We start from the raw sequence: 24654 nt of genomic DNA, 5'->3' as shown, positions 1-24654 counted from the left end.
AATAAATTGTGAACAATAATTTAAGTACAAGTTGCAATTGAAGCCAATAACCTGCACAACACATTCATCTCAATGATTATTAATTAATTAACACAGATTTTGATTTTTCATTACTATTCTCTTTGGTTAACCTGTTTGTTATTACTTATTTTTAATTCTTTTTCTGTGTCAGAGACAAGATCCTGTTGCCTGGAATACCACCTTCTCCGAGGCTTCCCGGGACGTCCTGAACATCCGTTACACCCTCCTGCCATACCTGTACACACTGATGTTTGAGGCTCATACAAAAGGAAGCACAGTTGTCAGACCACTCTTGCATGAGTAAGCACATACACGCAACACACAAGGGGTTTATCTTTTCTGCTGATGTCATGGCTCAGCATTACATGTAATCACTTAATCAAATCATTTAGTTATTACCAGGGTGTATTTTTTATTCTGATTTGCTGGAAAGATTACCTGATTTAAACTACATTGCTTCTCATTAGTATGCAGAATATTACATGTGGTGGTTGCTGGACTAAAAACCAATTTAGGCAGAGTTTTCATTTAAGTGCCACAACACGTTTTAGCAGCACTCTGTTTTAATGCCCAACTAATTTTCAACTAGTTAGAATATGTTCCCATCAAAGCCAGCCTTATTAGCTACAGGTGTAATGTAAGGTGTTAGCAAAAAGTAGAGAAAAAAATCATCCTTTATTTACATTTCCATAAATTTTGCAATGAGTTTAGACAAACTTGTTGTTGACATTTGCTAATCTGAATAACTTGACAGTTCAGAAAAATTAGAAGTCCCCTCCCTGCCACAGTGACTGCCATTAAGAAGCCCTTCAGCAAGAGCCCAACTGTAGATGACTGTGGCTGCACTTGGCAGCTACCAGATGTGAATGTGTATAACTGCATGAAAAAAAGAAGACATATTTATTCATTTTAAGAGACTCTTATAAAGTCACAGATGGTATTTAAGGAGCTGGCAGGATGAGTCTAGCAGGGTTATTTGACTTGCATCTTCAAACCATTGAATTCTGAATGAGCACTTTAAGAGTCATCTGGGCTGAACACACAGGAGAGAGTATTGGTAACATCTTTGGTCAAGCTTAATGGCATCTATGCTGTGTGTTTGTGTGTGCCACAGGTTTGTGAATGATAGAAATACATGGGATGTCCATAAACAATTCCTCTGGGGACCTGCCCTACTTATCACCCCTGCCCTTGACCAGGTATATATACACACACACACACACACGTCACCTTTTTTTTTAACCTTTCAACTATTTCAGGAATACATATCAGTCTGTTTCCTCTGCTTGTATTGCTTTGTTTTGTTTGGACTCTTTCATTTGGTTAACTGACTTTGTGATTGACAGGGAGCTAGACATGTGGATGGCTATGTTCCTGATGCACGCTGGTATGACTTCCACACGGTGAGTCCATGTCAGTTAACAACCATGAAATCAAATAAACAAACTCTTCACTGATTTCAAAGCCTCACCTGTCTTACCTAATCACTGCATAAACATTGTAGATGAAAATGCACATTCAAGAACACCCCTTCTGCAACACAAGACAACTAAAGTAAATAAGTTCAGTATTCATTTTTGAAAGAGATAACCACATCTAACTGGCTGATTAGTGTACGCATACTGTGGCACATGCAAGAACATTTGTTTATTGCATGTTGAAGATGCAAAGCACTGCATCTGTGAGGTTCTTATGTTTAAAAATTATATGTACGAAAACAAATAAAAATGCCTAAAACCACAACTACAACAGAAACCCAGATGACAATATTAACAAGAAACATCTTTGACAATATCATTAAGGAGTTGCAACCCAACAACTGCATAAGGCACCTTGATGACAAAAACAAACATCCAATCACTCTGTCTCTAGCTAGGGGACTCCCCATCTGTTAAGACAGCATCATAAAGCCAAATAACACATGAGAAATAGCAGTTTCAGTGGGGGCATAGGATAGTGAAGAGGAGTGGTTAGCTCCATTTAACTTGTCCCTTCAGCACACAGCCATTAAAGGAAGGACCAAGGACAAGTGGAAAAGACTGGGAGAGAGAAGTTTGCAAAGAATTCCTTTGGCATGTAATAAATTACTGAAATGTTTCAGATGTAGCCTTTTTAGATGTCACTTATTTTACTGTGTGCTTTGTGATTTTGGCACACAAATACCAAATTCACACAAAGGAATTGTTGAATAAAATTAAATACCAATAGTATTTCTAGTGCTTTAATAGCATGTAATTATTGCTGCTTTCATCAGGCCCAAGATGTGGGAGTGCGCAGCCAAATGGTTAGAATGCCAGCACCCATGGACCATATTAACCTTCATATCAGAGGAGGATATATCTTACCCTGGCAGAAACCAGAGAACAATACATTTTACAGGTATGTGTATGAGTTTTGTACAGAGTCTGTACAGTAACTAATGGGCTGTGTTTTAGTATTTGAAAGACATTTCTCTGCAGAGGGTGAGTTGATCTGTATAACCAACATTCCTCAAAGTGAATGTCATCTATATTTGTTAGTGTGTTTGAGAAAGACAGTGAGAATGAGAAAGAGACAGTTAGAGGGTGATGAGTGTTCCAGCAGCAGAGATCAGGTGGGTCCCCCTAGCAGGAATATTAATGTATTTGTCTTCAGAAACAAGTATAAATAGACAGTGTCCTTTAGCAATCTGCCATAACCGTCTGTACCCTTTCTGTTTCAGTCGGAAAAATCCTTTAGGACTGATTGTTGCCCTGAGTGACAATGGAACTGCTCAAGGATCACTCTTCTGGGACGATGGAGAAGGAATAGGTAAGTGAAAGGTCACTAGTGAGAACCCACCCTAATAGAGAAATGCATGTCATTTGATCTTTTTACATGTGTATTTATGGACTCATTATTTTCTTTTCAAGCCTTAGTGCAGATAATTTCCTGGTATAAGCCCATAAATCTTGATTGTAAGACAATCAAACATAAGGCAGACTAGATGTTTGTTTGTTGTTTTTTTTTCCCCCTCGCAAATGATTGCATTGTGAAACAACATGCAGCCTCTAAACAGTGATGATTCACCTTTGGGGAAAAAAAAAAGACTTGGATCTGTTTACTTCTGATGTCAGGAGCTAGGTTGGATACAGTACATTACAAAAAATAATGAAAGCTCACATTAAAATATGAGTTCACAATTTTTCAAGTCTGTCTTAAAAAAATTGTCAAGTGCCCATATGAATATTGAAAGGGGTTTTGCTGCTGTTATCTTTCATCCTGCTAATACTGGCCATTAAAAGATCTTCTCCTAATGCAATTAGAATGTAAGTGATGGGGAACAAAATCCACAATCCTATTTGTCCATCCATCCATGCATCCACCCATCCATTTTCCACCACTTATCCAGAACCAGGTTGCGGCAGCATTAGACTGAGTAAGGAAACCCAGAATCCTTCTCTACAGCAACACTCTCCAGTCTCCACTCTCCACTCCTCCTGGAGAATCCCAAGGCATTCCCAGGCCAAAACAGATATGTGTTCTAGGTCTGCCCTGGGGTCTCCTACCGGTTGGACATGCCCAAAAAACCTCCAGAGGGAGGCGTCCAGGAGGCATCCTAACCAGGTGACCAAACCACCTCAGCTGCCTCCTTTTGATGCGCAGGAGCATCGGCTCTACCCTGAGCCTCCCCCGGATGTCCAAGCTCCTCACCCTATCTCTAAGGCTGAGCCCAGGCACTCTCTGGTGGAAACTCATTTCGGCCGCTTGTATCCATGATCTCATTCTTTCAGTCACTACCCAAAGCTTGTGACCATAGGTGAAAGTTGGAATGTAGACCGACTGGTAAATTGAGAGTTTTGCCTTCTGGGGCAGCTCTTGATTCATCACAATGGTCCAGTACAACTCCCGCATTACTGCTGATGCTGCATTGATCTGCCTGTGAATCTCACACTCCAGCTTACCCGCACTTGTGATTAAGACCCTGAGATAATCCTTCATTTGGAGCAGCAACACACTCCCAACCCAGAGGGAACAGTCTACCTTTTTCTGACAGAGCACCATGGCCTCAGATTTGGATGTGCTGACTCTCATCCCAGCTTCTTTATATTCACCTACAAACCATCCCAGTGCCTGCTGGAGGTCACTGTGTGTTGAAACAACAGAACAGAACCACATCATCTGCAAAAAGCAGAGAAGCAATCCTGAGGTCCCCAAACTGGACGCTCTCCTCCCCCCAGCTGAGCCTTGAGATTCAGTCCATGAAAATCACAAACAGAATTGGTGACAAGGGACAACCCTGGGGCAGCCCAACACCCGAGTCTGAGAACGAGTCTGACTTACTGCCAAGAAGGCGGACACAGCTCTCACTGCAGTTATATAATGACCGAATGGCTCACAGCAAGGGCCCAGATACTCCTGCAGCACTGCCCACAAGGTGCCCTGAGACATACAGTCATAAACCATAAACCAAGTCCACAAAACACATGTAGACTGGATGTGCGAACTCCCATGACCCCTCCAGTGTCCCTGCAAGGGTGAAGAGCTGGTCCACTGTTCCACGGCCAGGACAGGTTGCCACCCCAATAGGCAACCATGACCTTCCAGCCACAACTCTGAGCAGCCGCCTCCACAACTGAGGTCCTGAACATGGCCCACTCGAATTCCATGTCCCAAACCTCCCCAGGGATGCGGGAGAAATTCCTCTGGAGGTGGGAGTTGAAGACCTCACGGACAGGGGCTTCCACCAGACATTCCCAGTCCACCCTCACAACTCATTTTGGTCTCCCAGGTCTGTGCAGCAGCCTCCTTGGCCACCTGATCCAACTCACCACCAGGTGACAGCTCTGCTCCTCTCTTTGCTTGAGTGTCCAAGACATGCAGCCACAGATCTGATGACACGACTACAAAGTCGATCATTGATCTTTGGCCTAAGACAGGGGTCCCAAACTCAAAATACGTGGGCGCCGCTGGAGGCAGAGTCTGGGTGAGGCTGGGCCGCATCAGGTATTCCACAAAAAAAGCTTAGCAGGCGCAGGCTAGGTAGCAGGCGCAAAAAAGTCGACTACTACCGGGTTGTTCATTACCCGCCGTGCTTTTGTTGTTGTAAACGTCGTCATAGAAACGAGTGAAACAAATGGCATCATAAAGAAATATCTTTATGATGTTGATTGTGCAAGACATTTACTATGGAGTAAAATGTTTTGAGGAATAAATCTCTTTCCGCAAATGATTCAATACATTCTATTCACCCAAAAGATTTTTTCAAATAATTTGTCCGTGAATGTCACATCATTGCAGAGCAAACATGGAGAACATGAAGCCGGGACAGTGGGACACCATTATCCCATGGTTTGCAGCCATGGAGGTGCAAACCATGGGATTCAGCCATGGAGGCGTTATTTAGTGGCTTTTATTTTCTATAATAACTCCATGGATGCAGTGGGCGCTGCGAAGCTAGCGGCGTTGTCAAATCAAATATGACGTGTGGCACAGCAGCATCAGCTGTACGGTGTTTTGTTACACTCTGTATTTATGACCTCTGTCGGATAAACATAAGTGTGTTCATGAAAACGTATATATTAACTTTTAATTCACTTCACAACGTGGCATTATGTGACAGAAATATGCACATACATTATTATATGCCAGACTTATAAAGACGCAGATACACCTGGTTCTGTTTTTTTAATGTCACACACCGTGGAATCACATGCACGAGCCTCATTTGCTGTCACAGTGCGCCAAAAATGGATGTAAAGGTCTTTAAACCTCCGTTTGTATGTCAACAGTGGTGTCCGTTCCGCTCCTCAGACCTCAGTGAGAATTACGCACAGGCTCTCCAACAGCTTATCATTACGCACGGCTGCTGTGGATATTTGAAACGACTTTATCCCTAATTCATCACATTTTTCTGCAAAGCATCACCACTGTAAAGTGTCAGTCATCATTATTAAACATCAGAAGAATGATAAATGATTTATTGATAGAGCTCGTGTTGAAACGGACTTTACAAAGTGCTTCAAAAGAAAATGAAGTGATCGGTAACAGAGAAATGATGCTGAAATAAACAGAATGATGCTTTAATAAGGTTTAATAATTCACCTTTGAATTTTACTGAAAGCTGTGTAGAAAAAATAATGACACAATCTAACGTGAGGTGCGCACATTCTCAGCACACATTCTTCCTGTATAAATAGCATAGTTGTTGTGAAACAGCCATGTACCCCTGTGATTGGCAGGTTCGTTCAGCTCCAGCTTGTGCAATAAAGGGACCTTCCACACACAACACAGTAACGTGCCATTCATATAAAACTTGCGGGCCGCACTAACATTAAACTTTCATATCAAGGTGGGGGCCACAAAATATCAGCCCGCAGGCTGCAATTGGCCCGCGGGCCGCAAAATTGAGACCCATGGCCAAAGGTATTCTGGTACCAGGTACACTTATGAACAACCTTATGCTTGAACATGGTGTTTGTTATGGCCAATCCATGGCTAGCACAGAAGTCCAGTAAAAATGCGCCACTCGGGTTCAGATCAGGCATCCCAATCACCCCCCTCCCAGTTCCTCCCAAACACCCTCCTTCAGGTTTCTCTGTCATTGCCCATGTGAGCAATGAAGTACCCCAGCAGAACTATGGACTCCCTGGGCCACGCCCCCTCCAAGGTCCCACCCAGAGGCTCCAAGAAGATACTCTGAACTGCTGCTCAGCACATATGCACAAGTGTTCTTCCCAGCAACACATAGTTGCAAGGAGGTGACCCTCTCGCAGGAACTCCAACACTGCTGCACTCAGCTGGGGATTCGTGAATATCCCCACACCTGCACAGTGCCTCTCACCCTGGGCAACTCTGGAAAAGAAGAAAGTCCAGCCCATCTCCAAGAATTTGGTTCCAGAGCCGATGCTGTACATAGAGGCAAGCCCAGCTATATCTAGTCAGTACCGCTCCACCTCCCACACTAGCTCCGGCTCCTTACCCACCAGGGAGGTGACGTTCCACATTCCTAGAACTAGTTTACAATGCCCAGGATCAGCACGTTCAGGTCCCCGTCCCTGCCTGCTGCCCTTATGGAAATGCGCCCAACTCCAGTCTTTATCCCTGCAGGTGGTGGGCCCACAGGGCAGTGACTTATTTCTTCAGGCCTGGCCACTAGACACTCATTGGCAAGCTCCCCTCCCAGACCTGGCTCCAGGAGGAGCCCTGGTCCCCCTCTTCTGGGCAAGGTTCCCATATATGCCTGAAATGCTGCTTCATTGAGGTCCATAAATCATTCTTGGTCTGGACCCTTACCTGGGACCAATTTGCCTTGGGAGACCCTACCAGGGGCTATTACCACCAACAACACAGCTCCCAGGGTCACTGGGACACTCAGACCCCTCCATCATGATACGGTCACAATTCTCGTCACCTCATTTTTGTGCAAAAATGTATTTAGAAGTTTATCAGCTAATATGCTAATATGAGCCTTCAACAGAGCAAGTTAATCAAATCAAGTGGATATCTTCCAACGGTACAGTCTTTCAAGTATAAAGTTTGCTCTTTGTGTTTCCCCTAGCAGTGTTTTCCTTTTAAGCTGCGGTGGAATTATAGTTACAAAAAGAGGGACTTTGGCACTAAAAAGACTGTGAAGTTGAAAGATATCTACTTGATTTGACTAATTTGGACTTCTAAATACATTTTGCACAGAAGGAGGACTGTGGATTTTGTCCCCCATCTCATGTACTGTAAGTGCATTTGGATGGGATCTTTTAATGGTCAGTATGAACAGGAGAAATAATTACAGCAAACAAAACCTGTTTCAGTGTTCATATTGGCACCTGAGTATTGTTTTAAGACTTGAAAAAATTGTGAACCAATTGGGACCAATTACCACAATCTAGTAGACCCTGAACAGCAGCTGGCAGTATGTTAGACACACAAATCACACACTGCACTTCACCTCGGTGAAAAATCCTCTTTGAAAACAGATCACATCTCTCCCACTGCTGAAGTTCATCCATAAAGTTCATCTCTTTTTAAGTTTTTAATAAAAAATATTGAAAAAAATCTAGACTTTAGAGGCAGTTTTGGGAATCATGTATTGAATATCCATATGAATGTGTATGTCATAAATTAATGTATGAACACATGGGGTTATTTTTACTGCCTAAGAATTTACTGGGTGATTTTATCAGATAGACAGTCAACTACAATGTAGTCTCTCCCCACTTCCTTGCTCTTTCTCAAACATACACACACACACACACACACACACACACACACACACACACACTGATATACAAACAGAATCTGTGCTTCTGTGAGAAGATGCACTTCTCTGTGTGCGGGGACAAAGAAGAGAAGGAGGGATAGAGAGAGAACGAGGGATGACAGAGAAGGGGAGTGACAGAAACTATTACAGTAATTCCCCGTGTCGCTGCCTAGAGATATGCTCTCCATCACTCCTCTTTTATCTGCTCCCTCGCTCCTCTCTTCTGTGTCTCCCTGTCTGTCTGCTAGCCTATGTCTTTCTTGTTTGCTTTGCCTCTCGCTGTAGCGCCTGCTTACCTGTATTATCTGCCTTTCTGCTTTTTTTTGAGTTCTGCATGTTTGAGTTTCACTTCAGAGTGTTAGCTAATCACTCTGCTGTCAGTCAGGCTGACTCATTGGTGTGTCAGTCACTCATTTATCAGCTATACCCTCATTTATTCATCCAGTGTTATGTTCACACATTCATGCAACCAATTAATGATCTGTCTTTCACACAGTTAAGCAGCGTAGCTAGTCCATTATTTACTTTACTCACTGTACTACCCTAATTCTATTAGTTGATGAGTTAATTAATGAATCACTACTGTAGTTATTAAATCACTCATGCACTCAGCTAGTTATTTACATATTCATGCAGCTGCTTAGTGTTTCATTCACTCAGTGTGTTCAACCAGTCACCATGTGATTTACTCATTCATCCAACACATATTTCATTTGTCCATCCAGTTAGTCAGATGAATATGAACTCTGTGGTCAGTATGAATAGTCACTCAGTAGTTCACTGTCATTTAATCAGGTATCACCTGTCTTCTCTGTCACTCCATTGTCTCCATTTCTCACTCTGTATGTAATTCATTCTTATTTTCAGACACGATTCAGAGAGAACAATATATGCTGACCTCCTTTGCAGCAGAATCGGTGAGTTCAAAGGCCAACCACATGCCACGTCTCTTTTTTTTCTCTATCATCGTTATTGCTATTAATGCAGCAAGAGAATAAGCCCGTGCTTTACCATGCAACAGGGCTGTGGTAGGCGGATGTCAGAGGCTAACTGCTGGAAACCATTAGCATAGAATTTATGTCTAACTCTTAGGTTGTGATTTGAATTTTGCTTTTACCTTTGGCTGAGACAGTTTTTCCCTTACAACCTCTTTTTTTGATGCTTGTATCAAAGTAATGAAATACAAACGTCTTTATTGTTGACTGACAAATAATAATCTAAAAGTAGATTAATTTTCACTAAACTTTAATGACAATTTACTAAACCTATGAACATTTTACATACTGTATCACAATAGAGAGGATTTACAGACACATGGCAGAATCTTTTTTATTACAATGCTCCAATTTTATTGTCTTTTTCTTCTCATCGCCTTTGATGTAAAATTTAGTTCTCCTATGCATGTCATGGTGACATTACAATAATTCTACAATCTTTAAAATTTTAAGAATGGAGAATAAGAAAATATGGTAGTGTGGGACAGATGCTGCAGAGTCTTATACTGACTTTCATCGGTATCAGCACAAGCTTAGTAATTTTGTGGTTCGAAAAACGAACATGCCTGCACCGAGTTGGTTAGAGTGGATCAGCTGTGGTTGCATCTCATTGTGTTATTGGTACTTGTTTTGACGCAAAATTGTACTTATATTCCAGCTCAGAAAACCCCTTATCTCAAACATAAGCATACAGCAAACAGCATTTTTGTTTGTTTGTTTGTTTTTTATTTTGGGGGGGGGGCTGTGTGTCAAACACTGTACTGTAAATAACCTCACTACCTAATTAAATATTCAAATTTGCACAGAGACCCACAAAATAAGTACACTACTGTGCATAAAAGGGGTTTATATCGTTTGGACCAGTCTGCTGGATAAAACCACAAAATGTGTTCTATGTCCTTGCATTTGCAAAAAGAAGTGGTCTGAACAGCAGGAATGAGGGTGCAATTTTATGCCAAAATGGGTACCAAAATTGCACTGTGCAACCTGATCCATACAAACTCAGCTGCGACATCCCACTGGCCTTGACAACATTCATGTTTATGTGGCACCATGACAGTGCCAATCTGTTAAAAAAATAGATACTATATATAAAGAGGAAGACAAATATGAAATTGCACTGTTTGCACCTCTGCTGGTTTTGAACATGAACAAAAAATAGAAACCTGAGAGTTTGTGTTGTATGTGCACAAGTCTTATGGCTAAAATCAGTGAGAAGTGAATGTTTCTCAGGCCAGAGTTTGATCATATTTTGAGACAGACATGACAGAAACTCCCTAATCACTGGGACTAATGGGACTAACCCAGCCCCATTCGCTTCTTAGCCAGGCAAAGACACACAATCACACACTGACACACATTAATGAGCACACTTTTAATCACAAACATACACACATTCACACATACACACGCGTATGCACACATCTACAGTATACACGTACACACATACAGGTACCATAGCCAAACATCTGTGGCTGTCCTCTGCCTACCATCAGGCTCATTCCAAAGCAATTTCACACAGCGATAAAACAGGCACACTGTCTGAAAGCCAAAGGGGGGAGGGGGTCTTTGTGTGTGTGTGTGTGTGTGCGTGTGTGTGTGTGTGTGTGTGCGTGTGTGTGCATGAACAGGCAGATGTGAGGAGATGAGGATAAGTTGGGCAATGAGGCCAGTGCTGCCTTGCAGATTAGCAGATCGTATGCCATTTTGGATGGCTATCTGAATGTAGATGTGTGTGTGTGTGTGTGTGTGTGTGTGTGTGTGTGTGTGTGTGTGTGTTCCTATTGCACCCTATGAGTTTTGAGGATGAGAGCATTTTTGCAAAGTGAGAACATTTTAGTCCATCCTCAGTTTTTTGAGAGACAGTCAGTACTTAATTAATTAATTGATAATCAGGGACCTTAAATGTGCATGTTTCTTACACAAGTACATGACAATGAAAGCACAGATTTCAGACAATTCTGACAATCAAAATGGAAGTTATCTACTAAAAGCAAGGCTGAGAGTAAAAATTATAATATGCTGGATATAAAACTAATGATATGGAGAAAGATACTCAAACGTTAAATCTCACTCAGTACAGAGATAAAGCACAAAATAAAACTGAATATAATGGGGGGTAAAACTCCATGGCTCAGCTCACTAATGCACATTTTCAGCAAATTGTACAGACACCATTGTAAGTTCAAGATTGATGACCTGCCTGTCACACAAATAAAAACCTCTCTACACAACTGTAAAAACACTTTTTTTTGTATTTTATTCATCAATGTCTAACAACCCTCTTTCCCCCCTTTCATCCTCCTGTGTCTAACACTTTCTTTTTCAGAGCACCTTGTCCAGTCAGGTTAAACATAATGACCTGGCTGCTGCTGACCGGTTGACCTTGGGTGTGGTTAAGGTTTGGGGTGCTGGCAGTGTGAAGATCACAGAGGTGACCCTAATATATGCGAATGGAACAGTGCAACAACTGACCCCACAGCACAACCTTGACACTCAGGTAAGAGGAGTTTCGGGATGTACATAGTTACCACAGTGATTTTAGTTCACCATTTAGTAACCAAGTTGAATCAGTTAAAGTTAAAATATGTGTAATTTTGTTGTGCCAACCTCTTCCTTAGTTGTAAATAGGCATAATCCTGGGCGCTCTCACCCAGTTTTGTTGTTGAAATACACAATTCAACAAACTGCTGGCCAGCCCCATCAAATACAGGAAATGGTCTCGGACTACAAACGCTCTTAACATAAATGAAATGCCAGTGTCTGGCAATTGCTTAAATCAACTGTGGACATCATTTGATAAAATGAAAACAAACAGCTCTGTATTAACTAGCATGTATATACCAGTGCACATATACATAGTGTTGAAACCCTCATATGAAATCAGCTTAATTTCTGCTCTAATAACCTCAAAATACACATATTAATCAATGCCTACCATGGAGACAATCAGAATTATGCACTTAATAGCGAGCTTTGTGCATTTAATATCATAGCTCAGTGAGCCTCTGTCATCATTACAAGCACACATTTCATAAACACACCCCTGCTTTCATGTTGATTGAGCATTTCCCTGCCAGTCAAAAACTGTCACTACAACAGAAAATGTCAGGTTCACAACCCAACCCCTGCTGTGCAGCACTTTGTCATCTAATAGCTGTAATCAACTTTGCATTCCCCCTGACACTGTTGTTTTGTAATGAACAAAGAGCTAAAGACTTGACTCAGGACAGCAATTTTAACGCTGCTCTCATGTAAAATGACTGTCATTTACTCTTACTCTTTCCATTATCTTCTCCAATGGTGGAGCGGAAAGAAATGTAACAGAAAATGAGGAACTATGCACACGAAGCCAAGCCATATGCCCTGTTACAGTGTTGTTTGAGATACTGTATCACAGTACTACTATTTTTAGTAGCCACTGTGAAAATTGAGCACTGGCATACTGTCAATTCTTTACATCAAAGAAATTTCCCTCAGTGTTTGTGTGTGAATCTCCTCTGTAATAGTTCAGAGGGTCAAGGTCAACTACAGGGTTCAGCTGGAGCTAGAAGGAATTCAGTGTTTTATTCAAGGATCCTTCAGTAAAGTGGATGTTTACCAAAACAGGGCTTGACTTGAGGTCATTCAGCTGAAGGACAATCTCTCTAATCATTAGGTGAGGTTGCAGACAGAGTAGAAAGAATTCCTGAATGTAAAAATACAAGTGAGAGTACAGAAGAAGAGATGAGGTCATTCAAAGAAAAGAAAAGTTGGTAAAAGCTCGTTTTGGGTGGGGGGTTTATTCATTTCTTCATTTCTTCTATATAGACCTACTTTACAGTGAAACTTATACACGTTTGATGATGCAGAAGAAAAAGGAAAGACAAGGCCAAGTTTAATAGGATAGCATGTGTTCCCTCTCCTTATTTGGCTTGTGATAAAATGTTCCTGTCTAGGTTGTGTACTGTACTCAGTGCACTTATCAGAACCATGAAAATGATAGCTAAGGCACCTCCATAAATAATCATTGTTGAAAAAGCCCGGAAGCTTTAGATTTATACTGTTCTTGGAGAAGACAGACAGGGGGAAGTAAGAAGAGAGGACAAGAATTGCAGATGAAGAAAGTCAGAATGACAGAGGGATTTTAAGAGAGAGGGTGTGTGTGTGTGTGTGTGTGTGTGTGTGTGTGTGTTGGGGATGCAAGGATGGGTAGAGAATATTGAAAAGACAGACAGTCCATCTTTGGGAAGGAGGGAAGGAAGGACATAGTGCGGTGGAGAGAGAGAGAGGGAGAGAGAGAGAGAGAAAGGATCACAGAAAACAGATGGATAGAGGAAAAGAGAGGTGAAAGAGATAAACAGGAAGAATGAAAGATGAGCAGAGGGGAGGAAGAAGGGTAGTAAGGAAGGAGAGAGGGGGAAAGAGGATGACACAGTATGCGCATGGTAATAAGTGGTTTTTCAGTGCGAGACAATCCATCCATCTCCCTAAGTATTGTCTGATAGGGTAACAACTTGAAAGAAGCAGTAAGCAGCTGGTGCTGTGTCATTTAAATACAGTGAGGTGGGAGAGCTATTTTTGTCTTGTACAAGACAAGATGTTATATTCTGAACCTACATCGGCCTGATCATTCTGTCATTTACAATATCTCATCACAGGTATGTTAAACTTTACTGGGAACCCATGCTGTTTATATGACATAGATGAAATGAGATTATCCTCATGGGGGGCTGGAGCCTGTTCCAGTGTTTATTCAACCCCACACAATTTAGAGTCACCAATTCATTCATTCATTCTTGGAACAAGGGGCAAATTAAGACGTCAAATCATGATATAAATCATATATAATATAAACAGACAGGAGACAAATTAAAGGAAAAACCAACATAAAGTGTCTTAATAAGGTTTTGGGCCACCACTTGCCGCCAGAACAGCTTCAATGCGCCTTGGCATTGATTCTACAAGTCTCTGGACTCTACTGGAGGGATGAACAACATTCTTCCAAAAGATATTCCCTCATTTGGTGTTTTGATAAGGATGGTGAAGAGTGCTTTCTAACACATCAGCCCAAAATCTTCCATAGGTGTTCAATTGGGTTGAGATCTGGTGACTGTGAAGGCCTTAGCATATGATTCACATCATTTTCATACTCATCAAACCATTCAGTGACCCGTCGTGCCCTATGGATGGGGGCATTGTCATATTGGAAGAGATTAATCCCATCAGGATAGATTAGTTCCATCATAGGATAAAGGTGGTCACTCAGAAAAACTTTGTATTGATTAGCAGTGACCCTTCCCTCTAAGGGGACAAGTGGACCCAAACCATTCCAGCAAAATGCCCCCCAAAACATAACATAGCCACTGGATCCCCTCACTGTAGGGGTCAAGCATTCAGACCTGTGCCAGTTTTTCATTTCATTTGTCACCCCTCTGTATGTAGAGTGTACTTAGCCTGTTTTTTGAACGTACATATAAACACATACATACATACATCATACATATATGATTTTAAGCAATCCCCTTTCTCTCTTCTTGTGTCTACAGGAGCTGATTATCGATGCTACTGCAAAATCTGTTCGTGTGGATCAGCCATTTAGCATAACATGGAGGACCACCGTCTGAGTACGGTTTTGTCTTTTGAACACCTAAATGCCTCACTGATGAGCCTGCCTGTAAATGCTGAATTTTGGTTGGATGTCACAACCCAATTGAGAGTATTTTACTTTACTGAACCATTACACTTGAAGTAATATTACACTGGACTGAGTACAGGTACAAATAAAACTGAAAAAATTTACAACAAATAACTCTAGAATGTAATTGTTTTGTGTTTAAACACCTTCAGTACAGGGCAATAAATAATTTAAGTGCTTGATACTGTAGAAACCTAGACCTTTTTCACAGCAGACATTTTGAATGATCATAGCAGGAAAAGCACAGGTGGAAATGATAAAATTAACAGTGGCTCAGTTCCAGTCAAGTGACTCAAGGAAGCCATACTAGGGAACCATCATATGCAGTATACCAGGGTCATAAATTTGGAAAAAACTAAATGTAAATTCACTGATAAACTCAACTTCATCAACTTTATTTTATTTAGTGACTGATCTACCCGAATAAATCTAACTTAATACATTTTACTGGCATAAATTTTATTTTTCTTCAGTGATGAACAGGTGAAAATATTGTTTCCAATTTGACTTATTGTCTCACAATCCATTTCATAGCAAAGGAAAGAAATGTTAACCTAATTTGTATCCAAAACACATTACCTGCAGAGCGAGTTATTTAATGAAATTGTTCTGGCCGTTATTTCACCACACAGAAGCACCAGTAGGCAACTGACAGCTGTGCAAAATGAGTAAACAGGTGTTTATGATAAAATAACATAAACAGCCAGAACTAATGACCAGTCGGAGGAAACACATGCAGCATCTCAAGAAGTCTGCTTTTGATAATTGGAAATGCTTTGATTTAAGAGATGCCTGATGCTGTGATTGATGCCATGCAACACAGTGGTCACAAGACAGTAACAATAGCTAAAGTGGAATTATTAAAGTCCAACTGAAATCACATTTTTTTGTCTACTACATCATACATATCTGCTCTGTAAATCACTCATCATGTGTTCTGTTTTGAGAAGCATTCAGAAACCAAAAGAGATAAATTTATATTTTAAATTCATGTTGTTGTTTTCACGATGGCTCTCCCTAGTTTTGCATTACTTCCATTCTGTTATCTGCTTAAGTAGGTAGAGTCCTTATTTCGATACAAATCAAATCTTGTATACAGTGAATAATTTGGCGGTCGATCGTAGGCCTAATAGCGTCCTGCTACACAACACAAGAGCCACATTAGCTTTCCTGCTCAAATCTCTTTCTTTTCTAACTTAGAAACATGGACACACGTCTTGTCCAACACATCAGCTTGTTGAACGAACCATCGAACGATCATTCACCGAGGAAAAGTGCACCGATAACGTCTGTTGGCAGGCTAGACAGCTAATTAGCTGCTCAGTGCAGGACATTGAACACCATGTAAACATAAATGTCACTTCGGTCCATTTAGAACTTTAAACTAAATTATATAATCAACTCAATTTGTTCGTGGATTATTGGCCAACCTTTGGCATATTCTTTTCAAGTAACTCACGACAAGAGCATGCTCAGACTTAATAAAAGCATCTCTTCTAACTTCTTGCATGTTTTAAACGAAGAATACCAACTTCTGCCCTCTAATAAGTTATTTAGAGTCCCTCGATTTAAACACAACAGACTGAAGAACCCTTATACATCAGTCTGTCTATCTATCTTTTTTAACTAAGATCAGTGTGCTGCTAATTGACATCTGAATTATGAGGATATTATGTGTCATGTATGATAGTTATGATTGTTTTGAAGTGTTATGTATGACTGTGAAAAGTGTCATATGTGTAACTGTAACCTCTTAAACTGAACTGCCTAAGGACACAAAATGAATTTCAGTGTAAGCCTACAATAATGTCAGTATAAATCAATAAATCTTATTGTATTGTATCATATGGTGTGGTCATTGCTCTTCAAAATCCTTAACAATGTCTGTCCATGACTTGTAGCTACAAGTTTATTTAGTTTAGTTTATTTACCTTGTCCCCATTTGTCTCCTGCCAACTAATGTCACAACACATCCTCATAATTAAACAACAGTATAGGTCTAAAAAAATTACCTATAGTTACATTTATGCCATTTAGCAGCTGTAGTAATGCAATCCAGAACGACCCATAAAAAATAACGATATTTTATGATGTGACAACATTGTGGTTAAGGTCTGGTTAGGTTTAGGCATAAAAAACACTTGGTTAGGGTTAGGGAAAGATAATGATTTGGGTTAAAATTATCATTTGAAACGTGGTTTATACTTCCTTAAAGTTACACAACATTTTTTTAAAAAATGTCCCACCTTGCAATTGGAAATGTGACACTCGCAGTTGGAAAAGGGAAGCCAACAGTGATCTCCTACAGCAAAGTCCACTTTTTGCCATCCAGCCAACCCACCTCCTCATCACAAATATCTTCAAGTCACCTTATATTGACGTCATCTGAACTGCATCAATTCCCCAGGTCATAATTACTACGGCTGCTAGATGGTATAAATGTAACTATAGGTTGTTTTTGCCAGCCTGAATTTTATACTGTCATTTTTTTGTGTGATGACAGGCTGAATGTCAATCAAACAAGACACTGATTCAGCCCTCCAGCTGGCTGACACAAAAAGGAGACAATTTTAACTATTACCAATATATTTAATAAAACACATTGACTGCAAAGATGGATGATTAAAAGTGATTTCAGTTGGACTTAAAGTACAGCTCAAAATTTTAGGTGCATTGAGTTCCATTGCCATTAATCAGTGTGTCTTGGCTCCTGTGTACTCCCACAGTTGCACATATGCACGCATCTCTACATTTATGAGTGTGTGTGGGGGTATGCCAGGAAGTAGACGCTAATTATAGCTCTCACCTACCTGAGCTTTGTCTCGTCCCATTACTTCCCCATATAATGATACAGTCATCCATTATTCAGCCTGCAGTAAATGTAATGATATCAATTTAGCCATAGGCACCTTAAATTGATTTTCACTCCATTCGACACTCCATGGAAAGCAATGTACAGGAGGGTTACTGCTGAATGGTGAATGGGGCTTAGTGTGTCTGTGTGTGTTTTCTGTGACTGTGTCCAAAAAGTTCAGATTTGTGATGATTCATTCAAGTCCCTGTCTTCAGGTAATATGTGTTTCTGAAGAGGAAAGTTCTCTGTTTTGACTTCTAAAACAAAGCCAGCCACCCACGAGTGCCAGCAGGATTAATTGAGCTGGTGATTCTTCCTGGATTCATACTGAAGTCATAATGTTGCTGGTGAAAGAAATCAAAGAGAAGAGAAGAAGAGAAAACTCTGAAACAATCAGGGCTTTTATCTGTTCTTTCACATTCCTACACCAGTTGCTCCTGGTTTTATCAATTAATATAAAAATAATACTATATATCTTACCAAGGTAGAGAAAGAAATGTCATAATTAATGTCCCCTGACATTATCATCATCAGAATTAGATGTTGTGAATAAATGTTTTTACATATCTTCTACCTTGACAGACAACACCATGGTCAATTAAAATCTGCCTTTCTTCTAGGAAATCAAGAGGATATCACATCTTTTAATACTTAAAAAAGAGAAGTATTTCTTTCAAATTTAATTTATTTATGCATAAATTAGTGATAGTCGTTTCCAATATTCACTCCATTCAGAGTATAGTCCTAAATATATGTGCCGTCTGTAGCCTGTGATGAAAATTAATCTGCCTCAGTGTTTGTGTGTGTGTGTGTGTGTGTGTGTGTGTGTGTGTGTGTGTGTGTGTGTGTGTAAAAAGTTAGATATAGTATATACACAATAACAAAATTAAGGGTAAGAGAACATTGCTAACACTTTCCACAGAAAGTCTCACTTATATCTCACTGTCCATAGGTCATAGGTCAGTGTGTTTTTATCCTACTCTGATAGAGAACCCATCTTACCAGACAACATATTTTTAAATGAGTTGCAGTAACAATGTGTCTTTCTTACTGGGGTGACTGACAGATACAAGTGTGTCACAGATGAAGATGGGAGATGTAAACAAAAAGATAAAACAACATGAGAGAGTGTGGGAAAACACTTTGACAAAGACTGTCAGGTGTGACTGGTATGTGTGTGGGTCTACTTGTTTGTGTTTGCATCCAGCTGTTGTACATGTTCCCTGAATAAGAAATTTGAGGAGGCCTTTAAGGTTTCACAAATATTGACAGAGATGATGGAAGCATACGATTGGGTGACTATTGTTTATGTGCATTTCTACAGGATTATGTAACAGTCATATAGTAATAATATCTATGTGTGCAAGCTTCTACCTGCTTAAATTGTTCAATCCATTTATCTTATTTTACATCTTAAAAATATGAGTCATTGGAGAAAAAAGTATATTCTAAATTAGAAATCTGTCCTCTCTCCTGTATCCCTTACAGTTCCCTTTGCCTCTCATGCAGGCAAGAAATAAATCAAGTTAATGTAGAAAAAAGTGTAAATATAAAAGTCCTTGTCTTCGCTTCATTTCTTTGGGTGAGAAAACACAAACACACACACACTCACACACACGCTTTTTCTGTCATCTTGCCATTTTGGGAGCACAGCTACTGTGTCAAAAGCCCAATAGCACCCTACCTGACCAAATCCTCACAGCCAGTTTCACTATTTGACAAACACCCACACTCTCACTAACACACACACACACACTGGCACACAATGTAAAAAGCTCACGTTTGTCATGAGCCATTTCATGTGTTTTAAACAATGCTTCGGCTATACAATTTTCTTTTCACCTTGACTAATCTAGAGGTTATTTAAGGCAGTCATGCACACTGGCAAGTCATGCATAGCTTCCCACTGAGGGCCTATTATGCTAATTAGTGTTTCTGCACTGCATTAAAGGGACACCAATGGATCCTGACCTGGCCAAAGACTGCAAAGAAAACCTTCTCAAAATACTCATGTGATAAAGAAAAAAATAATAAAAAGAAAGCTCAGGAGAAAAAATGTCCCTCTTCAAACAGCAGGGGCTGCAAGAAGAGCCACAGGCAAAAGGGAAAATTAAACAAAATAAATGAACAAATCCTTAACTTATTTTGTATTGTTCATCCCTTGGTTGATGTACATCTACCACTTTTTGTCAGTCATTCCATTCTTTCTTTTATTCTTATTTGTCAATGTGCCCTTGAAGCAAAACAAGTTGTTTTTCCCTCTGTTTTTTTCATATATAAATGGAGATGGAAAATGAAATGCCACTTTTCTCCTTTGTTAAAAAAGTCTGCATCAATTTTTGTTCCCACTTTTTCCACTTCATAGCTTGATTTGAAAGCTAGTTAAGTCACATTTAGAGGATAGTATAATACATAAATTATTGAAATTAAAGCTCTTGAAAGCTTGGTCTGAAATATGGTATTTCTCTAACATATGAAATATTCATAACTAGATAAGCAACAATCAAAATTACAGTTTGGAAAAACACATCCATATGTATTATTTATTAAGATTTGAACAGTCAAAAACTCATCTACCTAATCAGGACTGTAAGGGTGTGATTTGATCACATACAATTGACAGTAGTCTGTCAAAAATCACATTTTGAATCCATTTTTTAAAATCCTGACTGGTGTGCAGAAGTACATGACACCACGTCTTTCCAACTGAGTCCCACCCACTTCAAACCAGTGAGAAAAGCTCAACCTAAAAAGCACAAACAGAAATCCCTCAGGTGAAATATAAAATCATCAATATGTTCATGCAGGACCCCCTAGCTGATAGTAAGTAGCCAAATGAGAAAACATATTCTCGGGACCTTTAACAACCCGACAGAGCACTGATAATATGATTGACAATATAAATTCAGAGCAACAAAGACTAAGCAGACTAAGCAGGGGAAATGTACACCAGACATAGTTAATTAAAAACATGACAGTGAACCATCTGAGGGGACCCTTTAAGACAAAAGGCAGACATAAAGGTGTGATAGGGGCACAGATGATGACTGGTTTTCACTCAGATCAGCATCAAAAGGCAAAAGCACACAATGCATAAATCTGCAGAGAGCACTAGATAGACATTTTATTTTAGAGGGAATGACTATAATTAATAAAAGCCATTAAAACACATCTGTCGACACATTCGCACTACCCCTTCAGGTGGCATGGCAATCATAATTGCTACAATCACCATCATCATCATGATCATCATCATTACTCTTAAAATGTCTCATTCGAGACCAGAAAGATAACTTCCTCCGAATGACTCGGAAGACACAAGCAAAGAAAAAAAGTCATAATTGTTGTCATGAGGTTTAAATGGCGGAAATTTCTTACAAAAAGCAGAAAAACTCAATACACAAAAATTAGATTTCCGCCGGAGTCAAAACAGAATTTGACATGAAAATGACACACTACTGTAATATTGCATAGTGTAAAATCAGTACATCATATTTCCTGTGACTTGAACTTATTCTACCTAGCCTTGCTGAAAAAAAGTTAGTTATTCAAGATGTGAAAAGATTATTTATTTATTTTTTTTCAAAATCAAGCAGTGGCAAGCAATTAACACTGATATTGTTCAGCTTGTAACTTTGGCTGGTGAGTAAACAATAGAGCAACTGTTTCTGTTTACTTTGAAATTACTCACCAGCCAATTAGACAAAAAATTAAGTATAAGCCTTAAGTGGAGTCAAATAAACAAAACAATCGGATATTTCTAACTTAGGTCTTGTTACAAAGAAGGGCGAAACTGCAAAGCTAGTTATGAGTCAGTGCAAAGTGAGATTTTTTTTTTCTGGATGGAGCATTGAAGAAAAAAAAAAGACTTCTTCCTGGCAGACGGCGGATTGTGGATTAAACACCAAAGGATGGCCACACGCACACATCTTCACAAATCACATCAAATAGCACAACAGCACACCCACACAAACATTCCTTACAAATCAAATCACAAACAGGGCATAGACGAAGGAAGAGCGATTTGCCAATTGGCCTGAGTATCCACGCAGAAAAGGATTTAAATATCACTGGAAATTGGGACACTGTGATTGCATCACTTCCGGTTCAGCAGAGCCAGTCAAATGCCTCTGGTGGTCAAATAATTCAATACCCCAGATAATATGCGTGATGCCACAAATCAGCCCGCACACGTTATCACCAGCAAACTAAAGATTCGAATCAAGCTCAACCCAGTAATGTTGTCAAGGGTATTTACATCCTGCACTTGAGCATTTAGATAGTACCCACATGCCTGCCTAATTACAAATGGAAATATATAAGGAGGTCAAACTTATTTCTAACTCCTGAATTACAATTTTTGTGACTGAGCTTGCCTCATCTGAATATGAGAGAGGACATGTGACAGCTGATACCTGTAGCTGTCGGCTGACAAAAAGAAGAAAGAAAAAAGAAGACCAACAAACAAATGAATATTCCTGCTCATTATATACACAGAGGATGGTGGAATCTCTATGTTTGTTTTTGGTCTCTTTTTTTCTTTTCTTTTTCCTTTTTTTTTTTTTTTTTACCCCACTTACAGCACCACAATTGAAACAAGGGGACTGAAGCATCCACCTCTAGCTTCGCTGTAGATTACAATCTCCCCCAGAAAATGACACATACATGATTCATTCACACACTTCACACACTCGTGTGGGCTCGGGCTAATGAATCTTTGTGGGAAATAAATGTTACATTTTCAGCCGAAGAATGTAGCACAGGCTGACAGTTATGATGCATGGTAGTAATTGCAAAGCTAAAACGGGAAAGTGTTTTATTTAGTTTGTGGATAAATGTTTCCATGACAACACACATTGCGCCTGACTGACATTTATAAAGGACAAGCTGGGGTTGCTCTCCTCATTTTCAGTTTACAATACAATGTATAAACACATATGCCTGTAAATAGCCATTGTGCGTTAATAGCGCAATTACAGGCTGCATGTGTGTACATGCATTTCTTCGCCTTATTACTCTATCATAAACAAGTGATCAGGAAGGGGAAGTCACCAATATCTAGCAAGTCAATTTGGGTCGGAAAATTACAGACAGTGTTAGGAAATAAGTGTTAATTACATTGAATCAATAGATGTCTCAATAAAAATAAATAGCAAAATTTTGTAAAATATTGTCACAGTTGGTCATTTTCAAAGGCCATGTTACATACCTAATACAAGTACCCCTGTGACAGCATTATAGTTTAATAAAGAATTAAAGTCCCCTCCACTCAAAAATGTGTTTTCCTCCCTCACTGATGTTTGACCTTCATTGTGCAGAATGATGTATGTGCAGAGTTTTGCTCTCAAATGAAAAATATCTGCATATTCATCGATTCTGGATTTTTCATTGAGGGAGAAGGAGAAGATGGAATTTTAAGGATTTTAATGAGGTAATTGTACTTTTTTGTGGAAAATTCAGACACATACTGTATTATTCCATTCAGAGTAATTTTAGTATATCTAAGAACATGTCTTGATGTAAAATTGTCACTATAGTGGTCAATATACTACCATAAAAATAAAATAAAATACTGTTAACTGTTGAGACTTCCCTATTACCATGACCAATCAGTAATCAGGAAATTTCAGGTATTTATTTCAAGTATTTATTACTTGTATTTATGGAAATGCTTGGCTTCAGGGTGGGTTATATAATTTATAATAAAATTTTAATTTCATTCTACCAATAAATCCAGACAATGGGAGGGGTGCCAGTTAGAGAGCCTTTGAGTTTCCCTCTGTTTTTGGAAACTCTTTCTTAATTATTAACACCCATACTATATATAGATATTGATGTGAAAATATTACATTTTAAAGCAAATTCAAGACAATCAAGTACTGTGAACACCAAACAACATTTCCTTAAAAGTAGACTTTTTTGTAAATACAAGATTTCTTGCACACAGCCGATAATAGCAAACTTGAGGGTTCCTCAGAGGCACAGATTACCATCACAGAACAATACAGGCGATGATGACGAATTGAGAGTGATCACTGAGAGTGGATTGGGGAAGATGAGAAATGAGAGAAGAAAGCGGGAGAGGGAAGATGTGAGATGGGGAGCACTGACATGGTGAGGGAGCGGGTCAGGGAGAATAAAGGATGGTGGATGAGAGTCAGGAATATAGTGAGTAGGAGGGATGGATGGAGGGAAACAGAGAGGAGAGGAGCGTCCTCTTGGTAGAATAGTTCTGATTGAGGTCAGTTTTCCCACCAGATGAGACTCCACTTTAATCACCCTCTGTCGGTCTCATCACCATGGAGGGGCTGGCCTCATCAGGGAGAGAGGAGAGACAGTGCGTGAGAGAGAGAGAGAGATTGACGAGAAAGAAAAATTACGAAGAGAGAGACACACACAAAATGTGAGCGAGATGTGCTGAATAAGAGAGTAGGGGAGGCTGATTCACAATGAGAGAAGGACAAGGTGAGAGATTGCAAGAGAAAGAAATAGATATGCTATGTGAGATGTTGGACCAATGCAGAGAAAGGAAGAGGTGCACAGAATAATAAACAGAATAGAAAGGGAGAGGGAAAAGGGTTTTACGTAATTGACTAACACAGCTTCATCATTATGAATAGTGAGATGTCCAACTGAATGAAAAAAGAAATACAGAAAGTCAGAGATACACAATAATAGTAGAAGAAAAATATTTTTTGTTTGCATGCGCAAGAGGATGAATACAGAAGAGGTTTAGGGCCACATGAAAAATATATTTGAGTTCTGAGTTTATTCTCAAAATTCTCACTTTAATCTCAGAATTTTGAGTTTAAACTAAGAACTCAAAAAAAATTGTCAAATATGGTCCTAATTCTCTTCCATAGATGAAGATCAAGAGCAAGAGAAGAAGAAA

The 24654-nt window shown here is 39.7% G+C and overlaps 1 protein-coding gene across 2 annotated transcripts in view; it reads left to right on the top strand.

Moving 5' to 3' along the window:
• si (sucrase-isomaltase) overlaps window positions 1-16750 on the top strand; it is a 74806-nt gene extending 58056 nt beyond the window's left edge. For both annotated transcript variants that reach the window (XM_067594427.1, XM_067594428.1), the window contains exons 41-48: window positions 173-321; window positions 1136-1220; window positions 1368-1424; window positions 2276-2400; window positions 2723-2811; window positions 9104-9153; window positions 11561-11731; window positions 14760-16750. In XM_067594427.1, coding sequence (XP_067450528.1) covers window positions 173-321; window positions 1136-1220; window positions 1368-1424; window positions 2276-2400; window positions 2723-2811; window positions 9104-9153; window positions 11561-11731; window positions 14760-14837 — 804 coding nt within the window. In that variant the 3' untranslated portion in view covers window positions 14838-16750. The remainder of the gene's footprint in view (window positions 1-172; window positions 322-1135; window positions 1221-1367; window positions 1425-2275; window positions 2401-2722; window positions 2812-9103; window positions 9154-11560; window positions 11732-14759) is intronic.
• The last annotated feature ends 7904 nt before the right edge of the window (window positions 16751-24654 follow it).

This window comes from Thunnus thynnus, chromosome 7, assembly GCF_963924715.1.
Source record: "Thunnus thynnus chromosome 7, fThuThy2.1, whole genome shotgun sequence".
In the NCBI taxonomy this organism is placed as follows: Eukaryota; Metazoa; Chordata; class Actinopteri; order Scombriformes; family Scombridae; genus Thunnus; species Thunnus thynnus.
Note: the sequence above shows the minus strand (reverse complement) of the source record. Positions and strands in the feature narration are given on the sequence as shown.